General features: G+C 41.5%; 1 protein-coding gene across 1 annotated transcript; it reads right to left on the bottom strand.

Annotated features, from left to right (window-relative positions):
• Positions 1-6,391: 6,391 nt before the first annotated feature.
• On the bottom strand, positions 6,392-20,744 carry LOC144720694 (non-selective voltage-gated ion channel VDAC2). Its single transcript, XM_078597655.1, has 9 exons — positions 20,529-20,744; positions 19,579-19,650; positions 19,058-19,107; positions 13,774-13,926; positions 13,421-13,473; positions 11,497-11,724; positions 8,640-8,790; positions 7,684-7,741; positions 6,392-7,402 (listed from the first exon to the last, which is right to left on the bottom strand). Exons 2-9 carry the CDS (start codon positions 19,643-19,645, stop codon positions 7,311-7,313), a joined length of 852 nt encoding a protein of 283 aa, XP_078453781.1. The 5' UTR covers positions 19,646-19,650; positions 20,529-20,744; the 3' UTR covers positions 6,392-7,310.
• Positions 20,745-21,016: the final 272 nt, after the last annotated feature.

The following is a 21,016-nucleotide window of genomic DNA, read 5'->3' as shown; positions in this document are numbered from 1 at the left end:
GTATCGCAGAGTGTCCGTACATCCAATTAGACTCCAGGCTGTGGTGTCGCCGGGATGTGTGCAGGTGAACGTCTCGCGGAATGGTGAATTATGGAACACACCACTGCAAGGCGTAACCACTGAGATGGAAGACAATGGGGCCGTCCATAAATGACGTCACGCGATGTTGGACGATTTTTGACCCCCCCCCCCTCCTTCGTCATACGGCGTCACAAAAAGTCAGACCCCCCTCAAATATGACGTTACGAAGCTCTGCCCCCCCCCCCCCCAAAAAAAAAAACATGCTTCAAATCGCTTTAAACTATTGTCATTTCTAGTGCGTATTTAGTGTGGCGCTGCACTCTGATGTAGGAGAAAACATTTATTGAAGTATATGTAATTAAGTAGAACGTGTTGTCTATATTTATTTAAAGTTGCGCATTTTGAGGTGACTTCACATTTCTCAACCCCCCCCCTCGTCACACATCGTCACAAATGTCTGACCCCCAGCCCCCCCCCCCCCTAGATGCGTGACGTCATTTATGGATGGCCCCAATGCACGCGGTGTGGGGTGGCACGAAATTCAATGAGCCAGCCGGTCTCGTACTACGTGCATATGTAGCCCGTGCCCACTGTGCCTCGCTCTTCCTTTGCCATGATATTCATCGAGCGAATAGGGGTGATTATCATTAAAAAACAATGTAATGGCGGTAGTAGTCTGGGCGTGGTCTTTTTTAGTTCTCTGTTGTGTCTCTCGCCACCTCTGCATCACTCGCTCGCGCGGCTCCAGCTGGAGCACGCATACCACACACATGTCGGTGATGTGCACGTCTTCTTCGAACTCTGGGGAGCCGGAAAAGCCCTCTGTACCAGCGTGGACGGCACCCTCGTGTTCACCTTCTGAAGCGTTCGCTCGTCACCGTGGCGTGCGCGATGACCACCACCACCACCACGTGACTTTTCTTTCGTGTTGTGCGCGGTGCATTTGGCGCCACAGCGCGTGGATTTGTAGCGTTTATTTTCATTTGTTTTCTGGAGACTGTATTTCATATCGGAATCGCCTCCAGTGCTGTTGCTGCTGGTGGCAATAAAAGTTGTTTAAAAGTCTCTCTTTGGAAGCAGCACGCACAGGAAACTTCCCACAGCCAGTGCAACTACTCCACCTCGGACGCCTTTAAATTGCACACTGGAAGGGCTCCAACAGCATCAGCAGCTCCATCAAAGCGTGCAACATAATTTTCCTGTTCCGATTCGACCTTGACAACAACCTCTCCATTCTCTCCATTCACTGCCTCTGTTCCCTTGCAATAAACCGTGACCCTTTCAATCGCTGCCTTGATTCCGAGAGGAAAGCCGCGTGACCACTCACACACAAGCCGGGGAAGGGGTTGGAGCCGAGAGAGAGACGTTTCTGTCAATGCCAATCGCACACAGAGGAAACCACGCAGCCAATTTCCTTTATCTCGTCGATAAGGAGCGTTTATCATGAACCTAACCATCCCAGTAACACTCACCCCCCCTCCCCCCCTTAAACGGTACTAAAATAGCGACACCCACAACGAGTCACCTAAACACCACAAGTAAGCGAAGACGTGTAAAGAAGAGAAAAAAAAATACAGCCAGGACGTGACTCTAATGTCACCTATTGTACTGCCTAGCACCAGGGCACAAGTATATATTGGAAGTACTCTTTGTTTGATAATTGTTTTTTACCCTTTTATCTGGCAACAAAACTGATACCTGCGGTCAGAATGCAACAAAAAAAACACAACTCTAATAATGTATGCGCTGTCCTTGAAATTAATTGGTCCACACCCGAGACAGCTTTTCTTAGAGCCTAGTCTCACATGGTGTTGGACCAGCATTTTCACCATTGGTTCCAATGGTGTAACTGCTTACCCCGAGCTCTCGTACTCTGATGGTGCATTGTCTTTGAGTTGTGCGTCTTTTGGCGTCCTCTGGTCCATGTGAGACTAGGCTCTAAGAAAAGCTGTCTTGGGTGTGGACCAATCAATTTCAAGGACAGTGCATACATTATCAGAGTTGTGTTTTTTGTTTGCATTCCGACCGCAGGTATTGTGGTCAATGCAAACATGACTCCTTGTAAAAAAAGGTGTCAGTTTTGTTGCCAGATAAAAGGGTAAAAAACCAATTATCATATTTTTCTACTGGCAAAGGAAGTTCCAATGGTGTACATTTTTTGCCCGAGCTCTCATACTCTGATGGTGCATTGTCTTTGAGTTGTGCCGATTTTGGCGTCATCTGGTCCAACACCATGTGAGACTCGGCTTTAAGAAAAGCTGTCTCGGATGTGGACCAATCAATTTCAAGGACAGTGCATACATTATCAGAGTTATGTTTTTGTTTTCATTCCGACCGCAGGTATTGTGGTCAATGCAAACATGACTCCTTGTAAAAAAGGTGTCAGTTTTGTTGCCAGACAAAATGGTAAAAAAACTATTATCATATTTTGCTACTGGCAAAGGAGGTTCCAATGGTACTCTTTATTTCTTTCGGTAAAGTCACGCAGAAAGAAAATAAAATAAATAATAGAGTACGACGTTTCGATTACAACACAAGCAACCGTCATCAGGTAGAACTAAATTTGAGGGAGAGACAAACCACAGACACGGAGATACACAGACAGACACACAAGCAGACAGAGACACACAACATCGATATTGGAAGATTCACCTCGGCAAACAGCTCGTAAGCTCCCTGGAGTAACAGGTTCAAATAACATCGAGAGTGACCGGCCCCCGTGTCTCCTCAGTTTAGCATGGTGCCGATTTACACCATGCTACACTTGTTCCTCTCCTGTTGCTCAGTCACACGAAATGTGTCTTATCAGTCCCCTATTTCCCTCTTCAAATTTGGCAAATCTGCACAACTTTAAGTTGAGCAAGGAATGTTCTCTCCTGAATCACGGAGTCACGACGTCTCCACGGATTCCACCCGGACCCCCCACCCCCCCAGACCCACCCCGGACCCCTCCAGACACCCCCTGGACGCCCCCGGACCCCCCCCCTCCCGGACCCATCACGAACTGCCCCGGCCTCCCCCTGAATCACCCCAGACCCCCCTCGAACCCACCCAGAACCGACCCCGGAACAACCCGGGACCCACCCCAAACAGACCCCAGACCCCCATCGCAACCCCCCAAACCTACCCCGGATTCACTCCGGACCCTCCCAGGGACCCCAGGCCCACCCAGGACCCCCTCGGACCCCCTCGGACCCACCCCTGACCCTGAAGGCCCATCCCGGACCCACCATGGACCACCCACCTGAACCCATGTCGGATCCATATTCAGTACTATAAGTTATTAAATGTGGTTACATTATGCTCTCTGGTGGTCATATTCAGTACTATAAGTAATTAAATGTATGGTTACATGATGCTCTCTGGTGGCCATATTCAGTACTATAAGTAATTAAATGTGTGGTTACATGATGCTCTCTGGTGGCCATATTCAGTACTATAAGTAATTAAATGTGTGGTTGCATTATGCTCTCTGGTGGCCATATTCATTACTATAAGTTATTAAATGTATGGTTACATGATGCTCTCTGGTGGCCATATTCAGTACTATAAGTAATTAAATGTGTGGTTGCATGATGCTCTCTGGTGGCCATATTCAGTACTATAAGTAATTAAATGTGTGGTTACATGATGCTCTCTGGTGGCCTTATTCAGTACTATAAGTAATTAAATGTGTGGTTACATTATGCTCTCTGGTGGCCATATTCAGTACTATAAGTTATTAAATGTGTGGTTGCATTATGCTCTCTGGTGGCCATATTCATTACTATAAGTAATTAAATGTGTGGTTACATGATGCTCTCTGGTGTCCATATTCATTACTATAAGTAATTAAATGTGTGGTTACATTATGCTCTCTGGTGGCCATATTCATTACTATAAGTAATTAAATGTGTGGTTGCATTATGCTCTCTGGTGGCCATATTCATTACTATAAGTTGTTAAATGTGTGGTTACATTATGCTCTCTGGTGGCCATATTCAGTACTATAAGTAATTAAATGTGTGGTTACATGATGCTCTCTGGTGGCCATATTCATTACTATAAGTTGTTAAATGTGTGGTTACATGATGCTCTCTGGTGGCCATATTCAGTACTATAAGTAATTAAATGTGTGGTTACATTATGCTCTCTGGTGGCCTTATTCAGTACTATAAGTAATTAAATGTGTGGTTACATTATGCTCTCTGGTGGCCATATTCATTACTATAGGTTTTCCATAATAGAGGGTTTTTTTGGGGAGTTAGATCGCGTAAATATATAAATGTGTCGTTAAAACCCGCCACCACCGACACAGCCAACTAGTAACGGTTGTCACGTTAACAGAACATGCCAATTCGTCACTCGTACAGCACATCGGTGTGTTGGAGAGCTAAGATACAACATTAATAATCTGAGTACGACGTTTTGCCAGTAATTACAACTAGCTTCATCAGTCAACATACATTATGAATGCGCATTATGTGAGCCCTTTGATCTTATCCTTCCTGTCTATAGTGTGTATTAAAATACCCGTACCAACGGCAATCCCTATAGGCTATCATTTAAATAATGTATTATTTGATGATTCTCTTCCACGCAGCACTAAGGTGGTAGCTACGTGGCAAGGTGACTTCTATAAACAAAAGGAAGGAGCTGCAATGGGCTCTCCTTTGTCTCCTGTGATAGCAAATTGGTACATGGAAGATTTTGAAACAAAAGCAATAGCTTCAAGCACACTAAAACCATCTGCTTCACTTGGCCGTATATTATTACTTAGGGGCCGTCCATAAATGACGTCACGCGATTTTGGACGATTTTTGACACCCCCCCCCTTCGTCACACGGCGTCACAAAGTCAAACCCCCCCTGAAATATGACGTCACAAAACTCTGCCCCCCCCCCTAAAAAAAAAACATGCTTCAAATCGCTTTAAAATATTGTCATTGTAGTGCGTATTTAATGTGGCGCTGCACTCTGTTGGAGAAAACATTTATTATAAAGTCTATCTATATAAGTAGAACGTGTTGTCTAGATTTATTTAAAGTTGCGCATTTTGATGTGACGTCACATTTCTCAACCCCCCCCCCCCTCGTCACAAATGTCTGACCCCCCCCAGGTGCGTGACGTCATTTATGGACGGCCCCTTATAGGTCTGCATATGTCCAGCAAAGGTATTTGTCGGCAACCTGCGGCTCTTTAAGCACTGCTGTGACGTTATTCACATGCATTGAGTTTTATACCGAATTCGAAAAAAGTAGCTCTTGTTATTTTGGTTACCTACCCCTCATTTCGGGGGTTCTGGTCTCGGTTAGGGAGCTTTCAGGTTAACACATGCACAGGGTGCATTTAGACATAGCCATACATTCTACCGCAGTACCATATATGTCCACATGAAGACACCACCTAATCCTTTGCATCGGTGTGGAATTTCATCCCGTCGATACCTTAAGGGCCGAGACGACCGTACCCCCAAAACATGTGACCCTGCCGATCAATAGTAGTGACCCATGTATAGGTAATGGGTATATAAAATGACACCTTCATTTAGCTATTAAACATGTAAACAGTTCAGTTTGTCATTTAAATAAATCCGGAAATGTTTTTTTTATACAATTAGTTATGGAAAAGGCAAAGCAAAAATGTTAACCCTACAATCATGACTGTTACAACCAATCCATTACTTACCTTTAAATAACACATCGTCAATGAATTTGGGTAGTGATTTTTTGCAATTTGAGTTCCCAGTGGCATTACGGCATCTTATTAATCGGACCTACAATTCCTTGTGATCGTCTTAATACCATCATCACTTTTGCCTGCACGGTATATTTAAGAGTAGCTGCATTTTAAAAACAGCACAGCCAAGACGTACCAGTGGTTTGACCATGTTAAGGACCGATGTCTCAAAAGACATTATAAAAACACTGGCATGCATATTGACTCAACACAATGCAGACAATGGAAATCCCTAAGATTGTATTTATTGCCATAGAATCAGCTGATCATACAACAGTTCTTCATTGAGGTGCCAAGTGGGATGAATTTTACATGCATGGCTCGGAGGTAAACCTTACACATGTTAAAGGTGAAAAATTATTCTATTACCCACATGAAATGTAGACCAATTCATATTGACTCAACACAATGCAGACAATGGAAATCCCTAAGATTGTATTTATTGCCATAGAATCAGCTGATCATACAACAGTTCTTCATTGAGGTGCCAAGTGGGATGAATTTTACATGCATGGGTCAGAGGTAAACCGTACACATGTTAAAGGTGAAAAAATATTCTGTTACCCACATGAAGCCAATATAACGGTCACATTTAAAGTTCACGTTAAAATCGTTTCTTTGATAAAAGCAAAAGAAGCTGAAACAGCAAAACATGCACTTTTATTTTTTATTGTGAAGTTAACCGAGGTTACAAGCTCCCAAACAGTCCACAGGAATTTGGAACTTAAATTTTACACAAGACAGCTTTTATTCCACCACTGAATGTTTACAGGGCAAATGTTCATACCCAAATTTAAACACCTTTGCAATAAAAATTAAGAGATTGGCAATACTTCAGCAAGCGATGCATCTTCACAAAATGTAGACCAATTCATGTGCAGGGATGAATTTCATGTGCAAATTGGTTACTTAAACGTAATAGATTGTGAACATACAAGCATACACGTTGTGGCTTATGGCTTCGTGACAACCAGCCTCAGGTTAACTTTCAAAAAAATACACAAGAGAGTTACCAATTAGGTTCGTTAATTTATTACACCAACTGAGGAGAGCAAAGAAACAGCATTGGCAAAATGTTTGGGTAAAATGACAATGCTGTACCTTACAGGGCAGAATTTTTTTTATAACGTGTGCAATCAATATTATCAAGTAAAGGTGAATTATAAAGAACTACGAAGGCCAGTTAGGGTCACCTGGCAGTTTACTATGCCACCAGATAACAGAACAGAAAAGTGAAACATGCACAAATGAACCACAGGTGCATATTTTAAAAAGGCAAAAAATAACTCCCAAGATATACAAGAGGCTCCCAAAAACGGTTATGCATTTACACAAACTTAAAGAACACAAGGACTTAAATGCTTTAAAGAAATCTAAAACATGGATACATATACGCAATGCATACGTGAATAAACACGGTTAGGGTTACATGGGAATTAAGGTTAACTAGTGTTCACTAGGTAACATGGGATAACTAAATTTGAAGCTAATTGCACAGATATAAAATAATGACTGCCTTGTAAAGTACAGCAGAACGTTGCTAGACAGCTCAAGTTGGTGTAGGCCACTCTTTTAAGCCTCCAACTCCAGGCCCAGGCCGAGCTTGTGGCCACCAGCATTGATGTTCTTCCCATCAAGCAGGGCGGACAGTGAAAGTTTGACACCTGTAACACACACAACATTGATGTGGAAAATGCATATTAGTGACTTGAAACCACAATTAACCCTCTTCTGCAATTTTTTTTAATGTTTTTTACCGAATGTACAATGTTGAGAAAATTAATGACAATTTTCTGAAAAAATATATTTTAGAATTTAGCAACATATGGAATGTACCACCACTAAAGCTGTTGCATCTTACAGCAATTTGTCAATGTTGCCAAACGTCATAACCCTATAATCAATGAAATTACGAATATTAAAACATGATTTATCTTGTACTCACCAGGCCGAAGTGTCTGAGTATACCCCAACCCAACGAGGCTGGAGTTGTTAACCTTGGCCTGAAAGATAAAAACAATTTAAGTATTAGTTACTGTTTAACAACAACATGAAGGCAGTTATAAGCTTCCAAAAAGACAAATATGTGCTTTCCAGAATCATTTTAAACTTGATACATAAAACAGGAATTTTTTTATTGCCCCGATTCTTGAAATCTCAAAAAAGTGTACGCCACAACATTCATATTTGTGCACATGCCACAAGCGGCTGTCAAAAGGCACAACTTTCCTGGAATAGTGCAAAGGATGTGACTTCACAACTTAAAAATGACAATGTAATCAATCTTTTTTTTTTTCAAAAACGTTAAACATGAAACCTAATGAGTAATATTCTACGATGTGACGTAAATAAATTGTACAACTTTAGAAGTTGTCAATGCATGGGGAGTAAGTGCACCCATAACTCCTGCTGTAAGAAATCCCAAATGCCCTGCCTTTTTGCTTGTAGACATTTAGGGAAATAATATTCAGGAATTATTTATTTGAGCCCCATAAGCTATTGTTTCATCCGTAAAAATCTATTCCCAATTTTGGTTACAATGCCCTTTTAAATGGCATACATACAAATATATGAAACGCTCTTGACAAAAATTGGATAATACCACATCAACCATGTGCGTAATTGAAAAGGTTGCCCTCTGAATTCTTGTTAGGGATGTCCCATATAATTCTAAAATGGTGGCAACTAAAAATAAATTGTGTCCACCCTGGATTCAACACACCGAGACAATCATTCATCTACTCCAGATGGTTGATGGTCCAAGTGGATGTGTTTTACCAAAATCCAAAGCATGCCCTACACACAATCACATTCTGGTAAAGCAAAAATGGTGACGTAAAAAAACATCTTGAACAGTGCGAGGATAGACCAATGCCTAGATGTTTGCAGCGGCAGTCTTACGTTGATAGTAGTGTTTGAGTCCAGCTGGTACTTTGCAGCAATACCAAAGCGGGTCGTGTTACTGCCCGCAGTCCAGGCCAGATCCACGGCTGTCTCCAGCTTGTCATTGACCTTCTGGTAGATGTTGCCTCCAAATTCCGTTCCATCATTCCTGCAACAAAAATGTGATTTAAGTTCACGATGGTGGCAGCCGCATGAAAAAGAACACTTAGGTGGCAAAAGGTATCAAAAACCACGTGTCAATGTAATATCTGAATAAAGAGCATCATAATTCCGCAAGCCTTGATCCATTCAAAACCTCAAGATGCAAACGTTTATCGGCTTATATTCAAAAGTAATTGCTTTGTATACATATGCAAACATTCATACGAAGGATATGCATATATTTTCCCTTTCCAACATGTCATGTGCTTGTCCTCGAAATGATTTAATTTGTTAGAGAACACATGGAGGTCAATGACATGATGCAGAGTTGTGGGCTTTTTAGGACAACAAAACTAAGGGATAATATCTAAGACTTTGTCAAGGAGGTAATATCAATCGTGAACATAGTTGTTGAAACATGACATTAGGTGTTTTCAGGGTTGGACTGGGGGGAAAAACCGACCCTCGCCACCATGAGCCCGCAGAGATCGGCTCACAAACACGAAGTTACACCCACAGACACGAAGACCCACTTCGTGGGATCTTCAGAAAAATCAAAGAACAGCGTGGCAGTGTGGTCACAACACCTTTATATTATGACAAACCTCTGGTCCCATCTCCCAGAAAACTGCCCTTCATCATATGTAGAGGACAAACTCACATAGTTCTTATTCTCTGTTCAAGCCCTAAAAATCTGGATGTCATTTCTGAAAAGAGAATTGATGCTTTCAATTTTGTAGGATAACTTTAATTGCAATTGTATTTGTCCTTGCCTGTGTACAATAATCACTAAAACATCTATTTTGGCCATTCCTAGCTTGATTTTACTGGTTTTTTTAGTATTTTGTCGCGGCCAACTGTTTTTATTTAAAATTATATTTTTGCACCGTTTTATATTTATTGTTCAATGTGGTTACATTTGCTCAATTATATTAAATTTTGCTCAAATTTCTATTTGATTAATTGTTGTACATGCTTTTATGTTAAGGCTTTTATGATGTTGGTAACCCAGTTCACTTCTGAAAATGACACTATCCAAGTCAAGTTCTCACGTGGTTATACAAAATAAACTTGACATTTGAAAAACGGAAAGCTTTACACATTATATATCGCCAATGTAAAATGATGCTTCAATTATTCGATGCAAAAAGGGAAACAGCTGATTTGACAAATGCACACCCATTTCCCTTCTTCATATGTATTTAATGTCATACTAGGTGCCAACCATGACATTAAGCTCATTAGAACTATATTTTCCTCTAGTGACCGAATATAATCATTCTCACTCAAGTGAAGGCAAATTAATAACAATTTATGTTAGGTCAATCTCTTGTAGACTGAGTAGGGATTTGATTCAGTGGATTCAGTCATCCAAACTGTCACAAACTAAAGCTCTTATTTTTGTTATCAAACCATTCATAAAGTGATCAAATTAATAACACCTTCCTTACTATATCTGTCCCTCTGCATCAAAATAAAAAATATTTTATACACATGCCATGAGTGACAGAACTTCTGTGAATTTCAGCAGCATTGGTATCATACAATCAAACTTGGACTGGTTTTGACATACAGTGTCTCGTTAGCAGTCATGCTTGCTTCAACCAATGCTGAACTGCCAGATGTTTTAATAGATAAGGGACCCTCTGTTAGATATGGGTTCTAGTTTTAATAAAGATCAATATACTTTATTCTCCACAAGAATGCCAATGATAATTATTCTTGTTTCAGCAGCCTTGGTGATTGCTCTCAACAAGCCTATTCACAGCAAAACTCAAATATAAATATTTATTTATTAGAGAAATGACGACAAAGATTAATACTAAAAGCATTACCTCACCTAATTGTAATACTCTCATTTAACAAGCTATGAAAATCAAATTCATATGAGAGTTAAGATGGCTGCCAAATTGGACTCGAGATAAATTAATAAAATATCAATCATGTATGTGTGCCATGAATTAAATAAAATTGTTCGAGCAACAAAACAGTAAATATATGGAGCATTTTTTTTTTACACATTTGCCGAGCACAGGCCCAAATATCCAAAAAGTCAAGATGACAGGAACTCGCATGATCAAAGTTGTCATTAACAACACAGCAGGATCATGATGAAACTGGCTATCGAGAGCAGGTTAGTGTGCTTCTGTAAAATTAAACGTGATAATAAAAATCGACACCAATATACCTCAACGTTGTCAGTGTATATTATGTGCTGTGACATTGACTGACAATGGAGATGAAATAAAAACTGAAAGTGCACAACGAAGCATGGAGAGATACATTATGGGGCTTAAGGCACAACAATGAACATGGACCAGCGAACATTTGCAATTGAGTCATCTTGACTGTGAAGGAAAGTGAGCGAGCTTCGGTGAAGGAAAATGAGCGAGATGATGAATGAGACTGGTGATAGAATGGGAAGCAAAGGAAATAATCCATCCACAAATACAACCACTGTGGGGAGATGGAATGACGAGATCATCTCACATGGAAGAGCGAGGCGAGTTGTGGTTTTGGTGGACCATGGTGGATGGAGACGACAAAGGGAAGAAATGAATCTTACAGTGGATATCTTAGCTTTAAATTCAAAAGTTCAAACACGTTATGGCAGTTTGTGCATGCAAGGAAAAACATATTTACCCTATAACCTATATGGAACCATCTGCATCTACATTACAGAGATTCTGTAAAACAATGTGCAGGTACTTACACATTAGTGTGAAGCTGGAAATCAGCAGTCTTGTATCCAATGGCAAAGTTGCTACGGGTCAGCTTGGACTTGGCTGTGTCAAATGCCAGCTGGTAGCCAGCCAACCATCCCTCATAGCCAACCACAGCTGCGCCATTCACAGTTGGGCCTGCAAAGTCCAAGTCCACGTCACAGCCCAAGTTCAAAAATTCCCGCTTGTAAGTCGACTTCAGTTTGCCACTCTTCTTCCTGCACAGCACACATGAAAAACAAACAAGTGTACATGATTCAACAGCTGGTCGTCATTAAAAATGTGCAACTATTTTAAGGAATACATTTTTTTAACAGTACATTTACATTTATGAGACACTTACTGTAAGATTGTTGGTAATAATGAAAAATAATCGCAACTCAAGTGTTAAATCTGATAATATTTTGGGAGTGGATTATCTATATATAAAAAAGGGACATTTGTGAATGTGTGTCTGTTCGAAATGTTTAGCATACTTCCCAACATGCAACAAACTTGAAATTTGGCATGTGGGCAGCTTCCAGACTGTGCACAATGCAAAAGTATAAAAATAGACTTTTGTATTGGGGGGGGGGGAGCGCAATAATGGATATATTTTGCACGGCAAGTGAGCGGTGACGTCACATCTGTCATGTCACCCGCACGCGGCAGCGTCACGCAGTATGCCTGCTGACGTCACGCATTCCCCCCCCACCCTCCGCGTAGGCCATGTATTAATCCAAGACAAGAATCCAAGTCTCGGGCGAAGCCGGGTAGTAAAGCTAGTACTTTATAAGCCATCCAACGCCACACACCAGTGAACCCGTGATGTTAAATTCCATGATGTATTTCATGTGTAGTTTGTGGGGAAGTACACCCATTCTATTACACTAAAATATGGGAGTCGCATTTACTAGAAATGTGCAACACTGCGTAGAGTGTTTAATACACTCTACAAAAGCATGTACAAGTAAATGAATCCCTGCAGTCACAAAAGCTTTAAATCAAAATTCATGTACAAGTAAACAGGCTAACTCCACACTTACATTTTTTTAATAGTATAATTCCTATGACAAAATCACCTAGAATACACATTGTTGGATATTGGAAGCAAATCAGGTTTGAAACTGGAGTTTGGATGGGCGACATCATGAACAACAGATTATAGACGATATATCTACGAGGTGTGCACCAGATGGCAGTGCAGAAAAATCCAGCGTTGAATCATAGGTTTATGCTTCAATGTTTCTATTCCGCCTTAATCATGCCGCACTACCCAGCATGGTAAAGTATGGTCAATAATCACCAAGACCCTGCAGTGTGGTGAGGCCCTCACCCAGCCGTGGATTGATAAAAGCGCTGGACATGTACACACTGCGATAGAAATTTAGAAAACGTCAGATCCAATGATAAAATCCAGACCGTAAATTTTAAACAGGATACGATTTTGACCAAAAGCAGATGTTGATAAGTTATCAAGAGAATATCATGCAAGAATTTTCATAGTATGCAGTTGGTTTTCCAAGATAACAAATCAAACAATACATCAAACAGCAGAAGAAAATACCTACCCTACTGCATTTACAATATAAAAACTACCTTTTACTAAAGAAAAATACAAAATATATTATCAGTATACGATTGTAAATATTGAGTGTAGTTTAAAAACATTTAATGTACTAAAGATTGTATTGCCAGTGTGAGGTGGTGCCATAGCCCAGCAGTCGGGCATTCGCTGCAGAAGTTCAGATTTCGAAGCCGATAGGCCATCCCAGTTATAACTGGAAAAGTAGTACTGTAAAATATGCACCATCTCCTTCAGAGTGGTCATTAAAGATCCCGTGACATTATTTGAATTGAGTAGGCCGTTGTGTGCTGGCATCATGGTCAAAAGTTTATATGCATACATGAAGTATTGGTATATCATATGCTTACCCGGTGTTAGGAGCAAATGTGGTGTCCAATGTCAGCTTAAGTCCTTTGGCAAGCTGCACACAGAGTACATTATTAACACGGCCACTAATACCACATTTGCATTGATACATTGTCATAAAAAAGATTAATAAGCCATTATTTCTGTTCTCAAAAGACAGGTACAGTAATCCTTACCTCCAAAAAAGTATAATTTCTAATTGGAGAGTACGTAATCATTTAAGTTCAATATAAACACAGGCTTAATAGGTTCAAATTAATTCACGTTTTTCTCACTTGGCAATAACAGAAACATTAGAATGCATTTGTACTTCACCATTTGAATTAGGATAGAAAATGTTGTGTGGTACACATACCTGATCTTCCACTGATATCTCGGTCGCAAGCGTGTTATCAGTACTCCACTTCTCCGTCAAGTTCAAGCCATAGTCTGCCCACTTGTATTTGGTCTCCAAGCTGGCATTCACTTTGCCAGTCTCAGAATTAGATGATCCACTCGTAGAGAATTCCTGTAGCACAAACACAAAACCAGAGCAACCAAAACAGTGGTTTTCAAGAGCAGCTATTTAACATAGAAAATGTAAGCCATACACTTACCACTGAACCATCGGGATAATTTCGTCTTCAGAAACTATTGAATATAGAATACAAAAAACATCCAAAACTTGCAAAAGAAAGTTAAAGGATGCAGCCCAAATCTAATTTGGTAATGTAACTTTTATTTAAAAATACCAAACCATGACGATCCAGCATCATGCACCACAGGTAGGGATGGTTTTAGATTTTAAACACACTGAGTTATAACATCCAGTAAGTAAACTAAACACATAATTAGATATAAAATACTGTTATATTAATATTTGATAGTGTGTAAATGTTATGGTGATATCTATACTGCAGCTTTTATTACATCATAATTTCACAAAGGCATTCCTTGTAATTCAACTAACACCTAAAACAATATATACAAACGTTACATGTAGCAAATTACTACTCTACTTAACCAGTTAATGCAGAACAATGTATGTTCATTTCTACTGTTGTAACACCGTGCTATATAATACGAATACAGCAATTTATATACTTCATTGTTATAGAATGTTGTAATTTTTTTACATTTCAATAGAAGAGTGGATGTCGAATGGTAAGCAAAACATTACTTTAAACCAAAACTTTATGTTACAAATAAAACACGTAATTATCACCGCACGAATTGGTTGCCAAATTTGTAGTGCAACACCTGGCAAGCTTAAGCGCACGAAAAAGTGAAGAGGAAAACGCCTTGCGTAGTTCTGCAGAGCTATGCCAGAGGAAATGAATCAACCCGCATACTAATGAGTGCATGACGTCACGGGGTCACGGATCTCTTGTGCTGCAGATTCCCAACGGGAAAAGCGGCTGGTTTGCGCAGCTACAGCAGCGGTCACAAAAAAAAGTGGAAAACGGCCTACAGGCTTGGCAGGCCACGTGTCTTCATTATATTTGGAAATTAAGTATCAGTGGTTCAGTAAAAACGTGTTTACCTGGATGTGGCTACTTTTAGAGGAAGTGAAACAATACCATGCCTGTGTGCTGTGTCTGTGATTTAACAAGCAGTCCTTTACATTTATAAAGATTATCATATTTGTGAATAACAACGTTTGGGCAATGGGCCTTCTTCAGAAGACATCTGTCAGAGACCGAGTTTGTAAGGGTTATGAAATATTGAGTACTAGACAAACACTTCAAAAATGAAAACATATTTTTCTTCTTGGTTCTTTCGGTAAAGTCACGTAGAAGGGAAGTAATAAAATAATAAAAATAAAACATAATAAAACAATTCTCACGACGTTTCGGCCACAACGCAAGCAGCCGTCCTCAGGCGAAGAATGAAGACGGCTGCTTGCGTCTTCGCCTGAGGACGGCTGCTTGCGTTGTGGCCGAAACGTCGTGAGAATTGTTTTATTTTTATTATTTTATTACTTCCCTTCTACGTGACTTTACCGAAAGAACCAAGAAGATGAATCCCTGCAGTCACGAAAGCTTTAAATCGAAAAATGAAAACATATTTATAAACTAACTTATGTTAAAAGTAAATTTATGAAATGGCTGAATGCATTGTGGGAAGTCTTGGTCTTATAACAAATCCGAAAGTACATTAATGAGTCCAACTACCATTTCAATAAAGGAAATTCAACTGCCCTACATTACTCACACAATCTGAGAAATGAGAAGTACAACTATGAAAGCAAAAACGCAATTAAAAAGGCAAATTTCTCTTGCACTCAATAATAAAGTTATGTTTTCAGTGTTGACGCATTCACTCAGTCCTGCTTGGCTGAACGAGTCAGTTTAAGGAATACGAAGGAAGATTCGATAAAAAATCAGTTTAAAAGGTAGCAATGTCCATTATTTCTCGTCGCATTCACACTACAGATAAAGAAAGACCAAGCCACACACTGACATGTCACTGGGACTGTGGTGTCCGCTGTTTAAGTGACGAGCCACTGGTGTGGATATGTCTACATGACAGCTGACAGATGTTGAGCAAATCTATTTCCGAGGCATTTAGCTGTTTTCCCAATGGAGTGGAGGCAGCAGAATGTGCACATGATGCAATAAACCATATTGGTTGAGGTGCATGTAAACCTATGGTGCCATGAATGATGCTTTGGGTATTTTTATCCATGTATCGGTTGATGTGAAATACACGTGGGAAGGCGCCCAATATGCTATTATTGCTAGCATTTCACAATGAACTAGAAACTCGTAAGTCCATGAGGTTTGCTTCAATGGAATGCACAGACCTCAGTAATCGAGTGGTTTGCACTACAAAACGAGGATTATGACAATGGGATGTGCATATGGTAGAATCAATCCACCTCATTATCAAACCATAACCCTCTAATTTGTCCCATGTCATTTTTTCAAGAGCTTTTCACACAATTGTTGTCTTAAGAGCACGTGCTTGCTTAATGATGCATTATTTATGTACGAGTGTACAGGATGAATGGTAAGTGGGATGTGCTATTGCAGGCAGACTTCGCCTAGCGCTCAAGCTGCGTTCCTGAAGTGAGCGCAAATCAAATCAGCAGTGAACAGGGTACCATGGTATATTTAGGGAATGTTATCCTAACAGCATTATTTATTTCGTACGAGCAATATATGGATGGCTTCATTGGGGTATCGGTGATAGCACTAATACAAATGGTAAACATTTCATAATTTTTTTTATAGCATCACTATTACGTACTGTACTCGCAAGTGCTTTATACTGTACTAATACAAGGCAGACATTGGAGAAGCTACTGCACTCCAAAATCCGGGTAATTCTCAGAGAGAAGTTTCAGGACCTCCATGATCTTAGTGATGGCCTCAAGTCTAAATTTCTGTGGCGAGGTTTCTTTTAGGTGGAGGCTGAGACTAGTATACTGGTCTCGTGAGTTTTGACCTGTCTAACAATGAAAAACCATATATTTAAATATATATATAATCGCGACAACAAATCGTAATAGACTCGCAGGTGGGATCTGGTTGATTCAGAACGTAGGTTTCTCTCATTGGCTGTGCGAATGATGGGGGCGTTAAGTTATTGGCTAGCACTGCTGTGTTCTTGCTCGTAAGCGCTTAATAAATGTTTCGATTTTAAAAAATTATTCTTAAAAAATCTCCAGGACAGAGCACTAACGATTCAATATTCTACGGGGTCATGTTAAGCAAGGTCTACCGGCATTTGTCAATTCTACTTAATCAAATCGACAAAAATCAGTTTTACTCTAAAGCGTGCATTTTGGCTAAACGGGGTTAAAGGAACAATTTGAAGACTATTACGGCCACATATTTACTAGCAATTGCACTCGGTGGCGTCATTGGTAAATTGCGTGACTCATAATCGAAAGGTTGAAAATTGCAAATGGCCAAGGATCGACTTAAACCATTTAGCTCTCAAATTTATAGAATCATCACAACCTTGGTGGATTTTATCAGTGGTGTTCTGGGTTGTGGGCAATGGATTAACTGTGATGTAATTCACAGGGTGGTGCCTTCATTGAAGAATGTCAGATGGGCAGCCTTTGGATTCATGGATATTCAGCAAGGACTAAAGATAGACTTTGAATGCCGAATAATCTTTGGTGCAATTGTTTTAACATACGAGTTCCAAGGGTCAGAATAAGGTATATTTAGATTTAAAAGCTTATGTGGAATATCTCGATCCTAATCTGACATCACATGATACCATAAGAAATCTACATTGGGCCCTCTTCAAATCTGCACAATATTTAACCTCATTGTCAAACCCAAGAAACCTAATAAGTCCACCCAATTGCTTTTTAACGATCCATAGAACCAGAAATGGAACCTGTGACAAAGCCTTTGGTATTGCAGCATCAACATTTTGGAACCTTTTAAATTATCCTTCAAAAAATATCCTCAAGCAGAAGATTACTGCAATAATACAGCCACATTTGCCCATGTGATTTGTAACTTTTAACCTTGCCCATTTTACTGTGTAATCGAGGGACTGTATTGTCTTGGTGTGGCCTGGGGCTGTTGATTTGCTGCCCAAAATTGCAATTGGTGTCAAATCGGCAGGAGTTTATGTACTTGTGCAATTTGTACATCTATACTTTATTTATATTCATTTTTAGTGACTTGCTTTTTTTCCTCCATCTTGCTCTTATTTCGTGTTTTTTTCAAATAGCTTGCTGACCCACCCCAACTGTGCATCTGTGAAAAAGAGCTTCAGATCAACGAAAGATTCTGATAAAGGCATGCTAAGGCGTTATTAGGATTCAGTATAAATTATCATTAAGAGGTGCACTTAATTTCCACAAAAAAGGAAACTCTACTGGACTCGCTTGTCAACTTGTATTAATGTTGATAACCAATTAAGATACTGAGTGCAGTCACAATTGTAAACTGAAAAAAATGTGGATCCCTCAAAAAAAATTATATGGCATGGTCCTACAAATCTAAATGTCGCCCAATGTGTTTTTAAAACCAGGCAAAAGGGCGCAGCCAGTTACCTAAAACAGCCTTACCGAGTCAAGTAAATTGCAACAAGACCACTATGAAGAGTAGCGACATTACAAGGTCAACGTGGAATAGGGACGCGTTCTCTCTCAAAGTGGAGCAGAAAAATACAAAATATACTACAGCTTGGGAGATCACAAGCTAACCAAAGGGCTTGCAAAAAAAATATATACATATTTTATGATCACTCCCTTAGTCATGGAGGTTGAGGAAATGAGGTTATGCAAAAAATAGGGTCGCCCCCACACAACTATGCAGCTCAAGGAACGGATTGGATCTGGTTTCTAATGGCTGCGTCGTCGAATGACCTGGAAGCAATGTCATTTGCCCTATGGTGACGTCACTCAAGGGCTTATATTGCACAGCCGTTGCAGTAGACTATCTTAGGCTTTCAGATGACTATAGCACACATTGCGAATTTAACATGCACAAAGAAGATGTTAAGACGTGGACTAAACCTAATTACGGAAATAAGATTTATTTTTATATGCCCGTTACTTGCAACTGTAAATCCCTATGCAGTCACTGAGAGTGCAAACTAAGAACTTAAGCAGTACTCGCTCTATCCTCTTACAAGGGCATTTGTATTAATAATACCGTGACCTCGCCAATAATTCTACAACTCACCACTCCACTAGAAGTCTTTGTCTTCAGGTCAAGTTTCACAAGACCAAATCCTGAGAGCAAAACATGAATATATAATTAACCACTGTTACATTCCACGACACCTTAGAACTTGGAACGTTCTCATGGGATAGAAGCCACGTAGTTATTAAGAGCTGTTCGGCAAATTTATGACAAATTACATAACAGCAAAAGTTGAGAATCAAGTCGCGACTTGTGTTAAATCATTTATGAAACATCCCGCGGGAGCGTTGATCAAATGGCATGACATTTACTTAGAACGTCTTGAAATATTGCTGGTCTATGTAGATAAGTAAATTATCAATATATACAAAATAACTATGTAAGTATAAAGCTACAAAGAATTAACACCAACCTACTACGATAGTGGTTTACACTGTGGTTCATGCAGGTAATGACACGCTCTACCTCATTCCAATCTCGCAAGGCACACACGGCCTGCAGCCTAAACTGCACCACACCAGTCACACCCAGCCCCCCGCATGGCCACCGTGCAGACTCACCGAAACCCTTCGAAAAGACATCTCGGGCAGACTTTCCAAGGTCAACAAAGGTTGGTGGGACAGCCATTTTATCTGCAGGGGGAAAAAAGGCACATTTGAATAACGTATTTGAGCCAAGTCTGCCACGAATTCCACACATCAACCCCATACATTTCTGTCAGTCTATGTCTATCAAATCTCGGCAAAATATTCCGGGATAACGTACACCACAATCCCACCACATTTAGGTTCAAATCGATTCCTGCCAACCGCTCACAGATCCCAATTGCCGGACTGTCCCGGGTTTCACCCAAGCATGCGGAGCGAACATCTCTACGAGAGAAAGCGAGAGAGAAGAGAGCGCTGCGCCGCCGCGTGCAAGATGGACGGCTCGCTTCGAGTGCGCATTAACCCCCCCCCCTGCTCCTCGCTGCCACCACAACCCAGCACTGTCGGGTGGTACCGCACTACTGCAAACACGGTGTGGGAGATGGGAGAGAGGCGGCATCTAAAGCCCTAGCCGCCGCGTCTTGCTTCCCCGCGTGCACCTCAACCCGTGCCTCCTCCTCCCCCCTCGCAGTATAAATAGCGCGGCGCTGTTCGCGCCCCATGCCGCCCGCCCAACCGCGCGCCAAGGTCACACGACGGCGCTACGCGACACGGCGCCGACGAGGGCGACCTAAGCCGCCCGTCGTCGCCGCTGCTGCTCGGCGCGGAAGACGACGCATCGCGCCTCCGCCTCGCGCTCGAGGAAACTCGGGCAGGAGCCACGCGCGCGGCGTCGGCCGTGGTCGAGCATTACGCGGCAGCATGAGCAGGATAACGCGCAGGCTTTCTGTCGCGCCAGGCCGCAATGGCGCTCAGGGTTGGCGCGGCGGAGAGAAGCCGCGGGGCCGCGAGGGCAGGGCGGGGAGCTGGCGGTGAGGACGGCGAGCAGCGCGCTGACTCTCCCCCTGCTCTCTCTTCCTCACCTGGAGGAGCGCGGAGAGGAGCTGGAGACGCGCGAGCAGCTGGAGCCGGAGCTGGAAAGTGGCGTGTGGTGGGAGCGAGGTTGCGAGAGAGACGCAGTCAAAGGTGGGCGGGGGGAGATGGGCGCGGCGGCTGGTGACATCACGCGGACCACGCCCTCGCCCCGCCCCCGCACCGCCTCGTGACGTCGGGCCCCGCCCCCCTCGTGACGTCTGGCCAACCGCCAGGACGCTGACGCAACTTTGCGTCAAGGTCTAAAGGGCAGCAGGACGCCAAGCGGATTGCAACAAGCAGCACCCGTCAAGCCTGAATAATGTCCATAATAAAAGGTGTTTTGGTCGCGAAAGACGAACGTGTTAAACGGCACTTTGGGGGTTTGCCACCCTTTTTCCACGGACATATTTCTCAGCCCCAAGGTCGAAACAAAAAAAACCGGTGCGGTATTCTGTTAAAAAATAAGTTAAACTTCAATGCCACCCGATGTCTTGAC

The sequence above is a fragment of the Lampetra planeri genome, chromosome 9 (assembly GCF_965212315.1).
Source record: "Lampetra planeri chromosome 9, kcLamPlan1.2.h2, whole genome shotgun sequence".
NCBI classification, from domain to species: domain Eukaryota; kingdom Metazoa; phylum Chordata; class Hyperoartia; order Petromyzontiformes; family Petromyzontidae; genus Lampetra; species Lampetra planeri.
The sequence above is the reverse complement of the archived record's forward strand: the minus strand, read 5'-3'. Positions and strand labels throughout refer to the sequence as shown.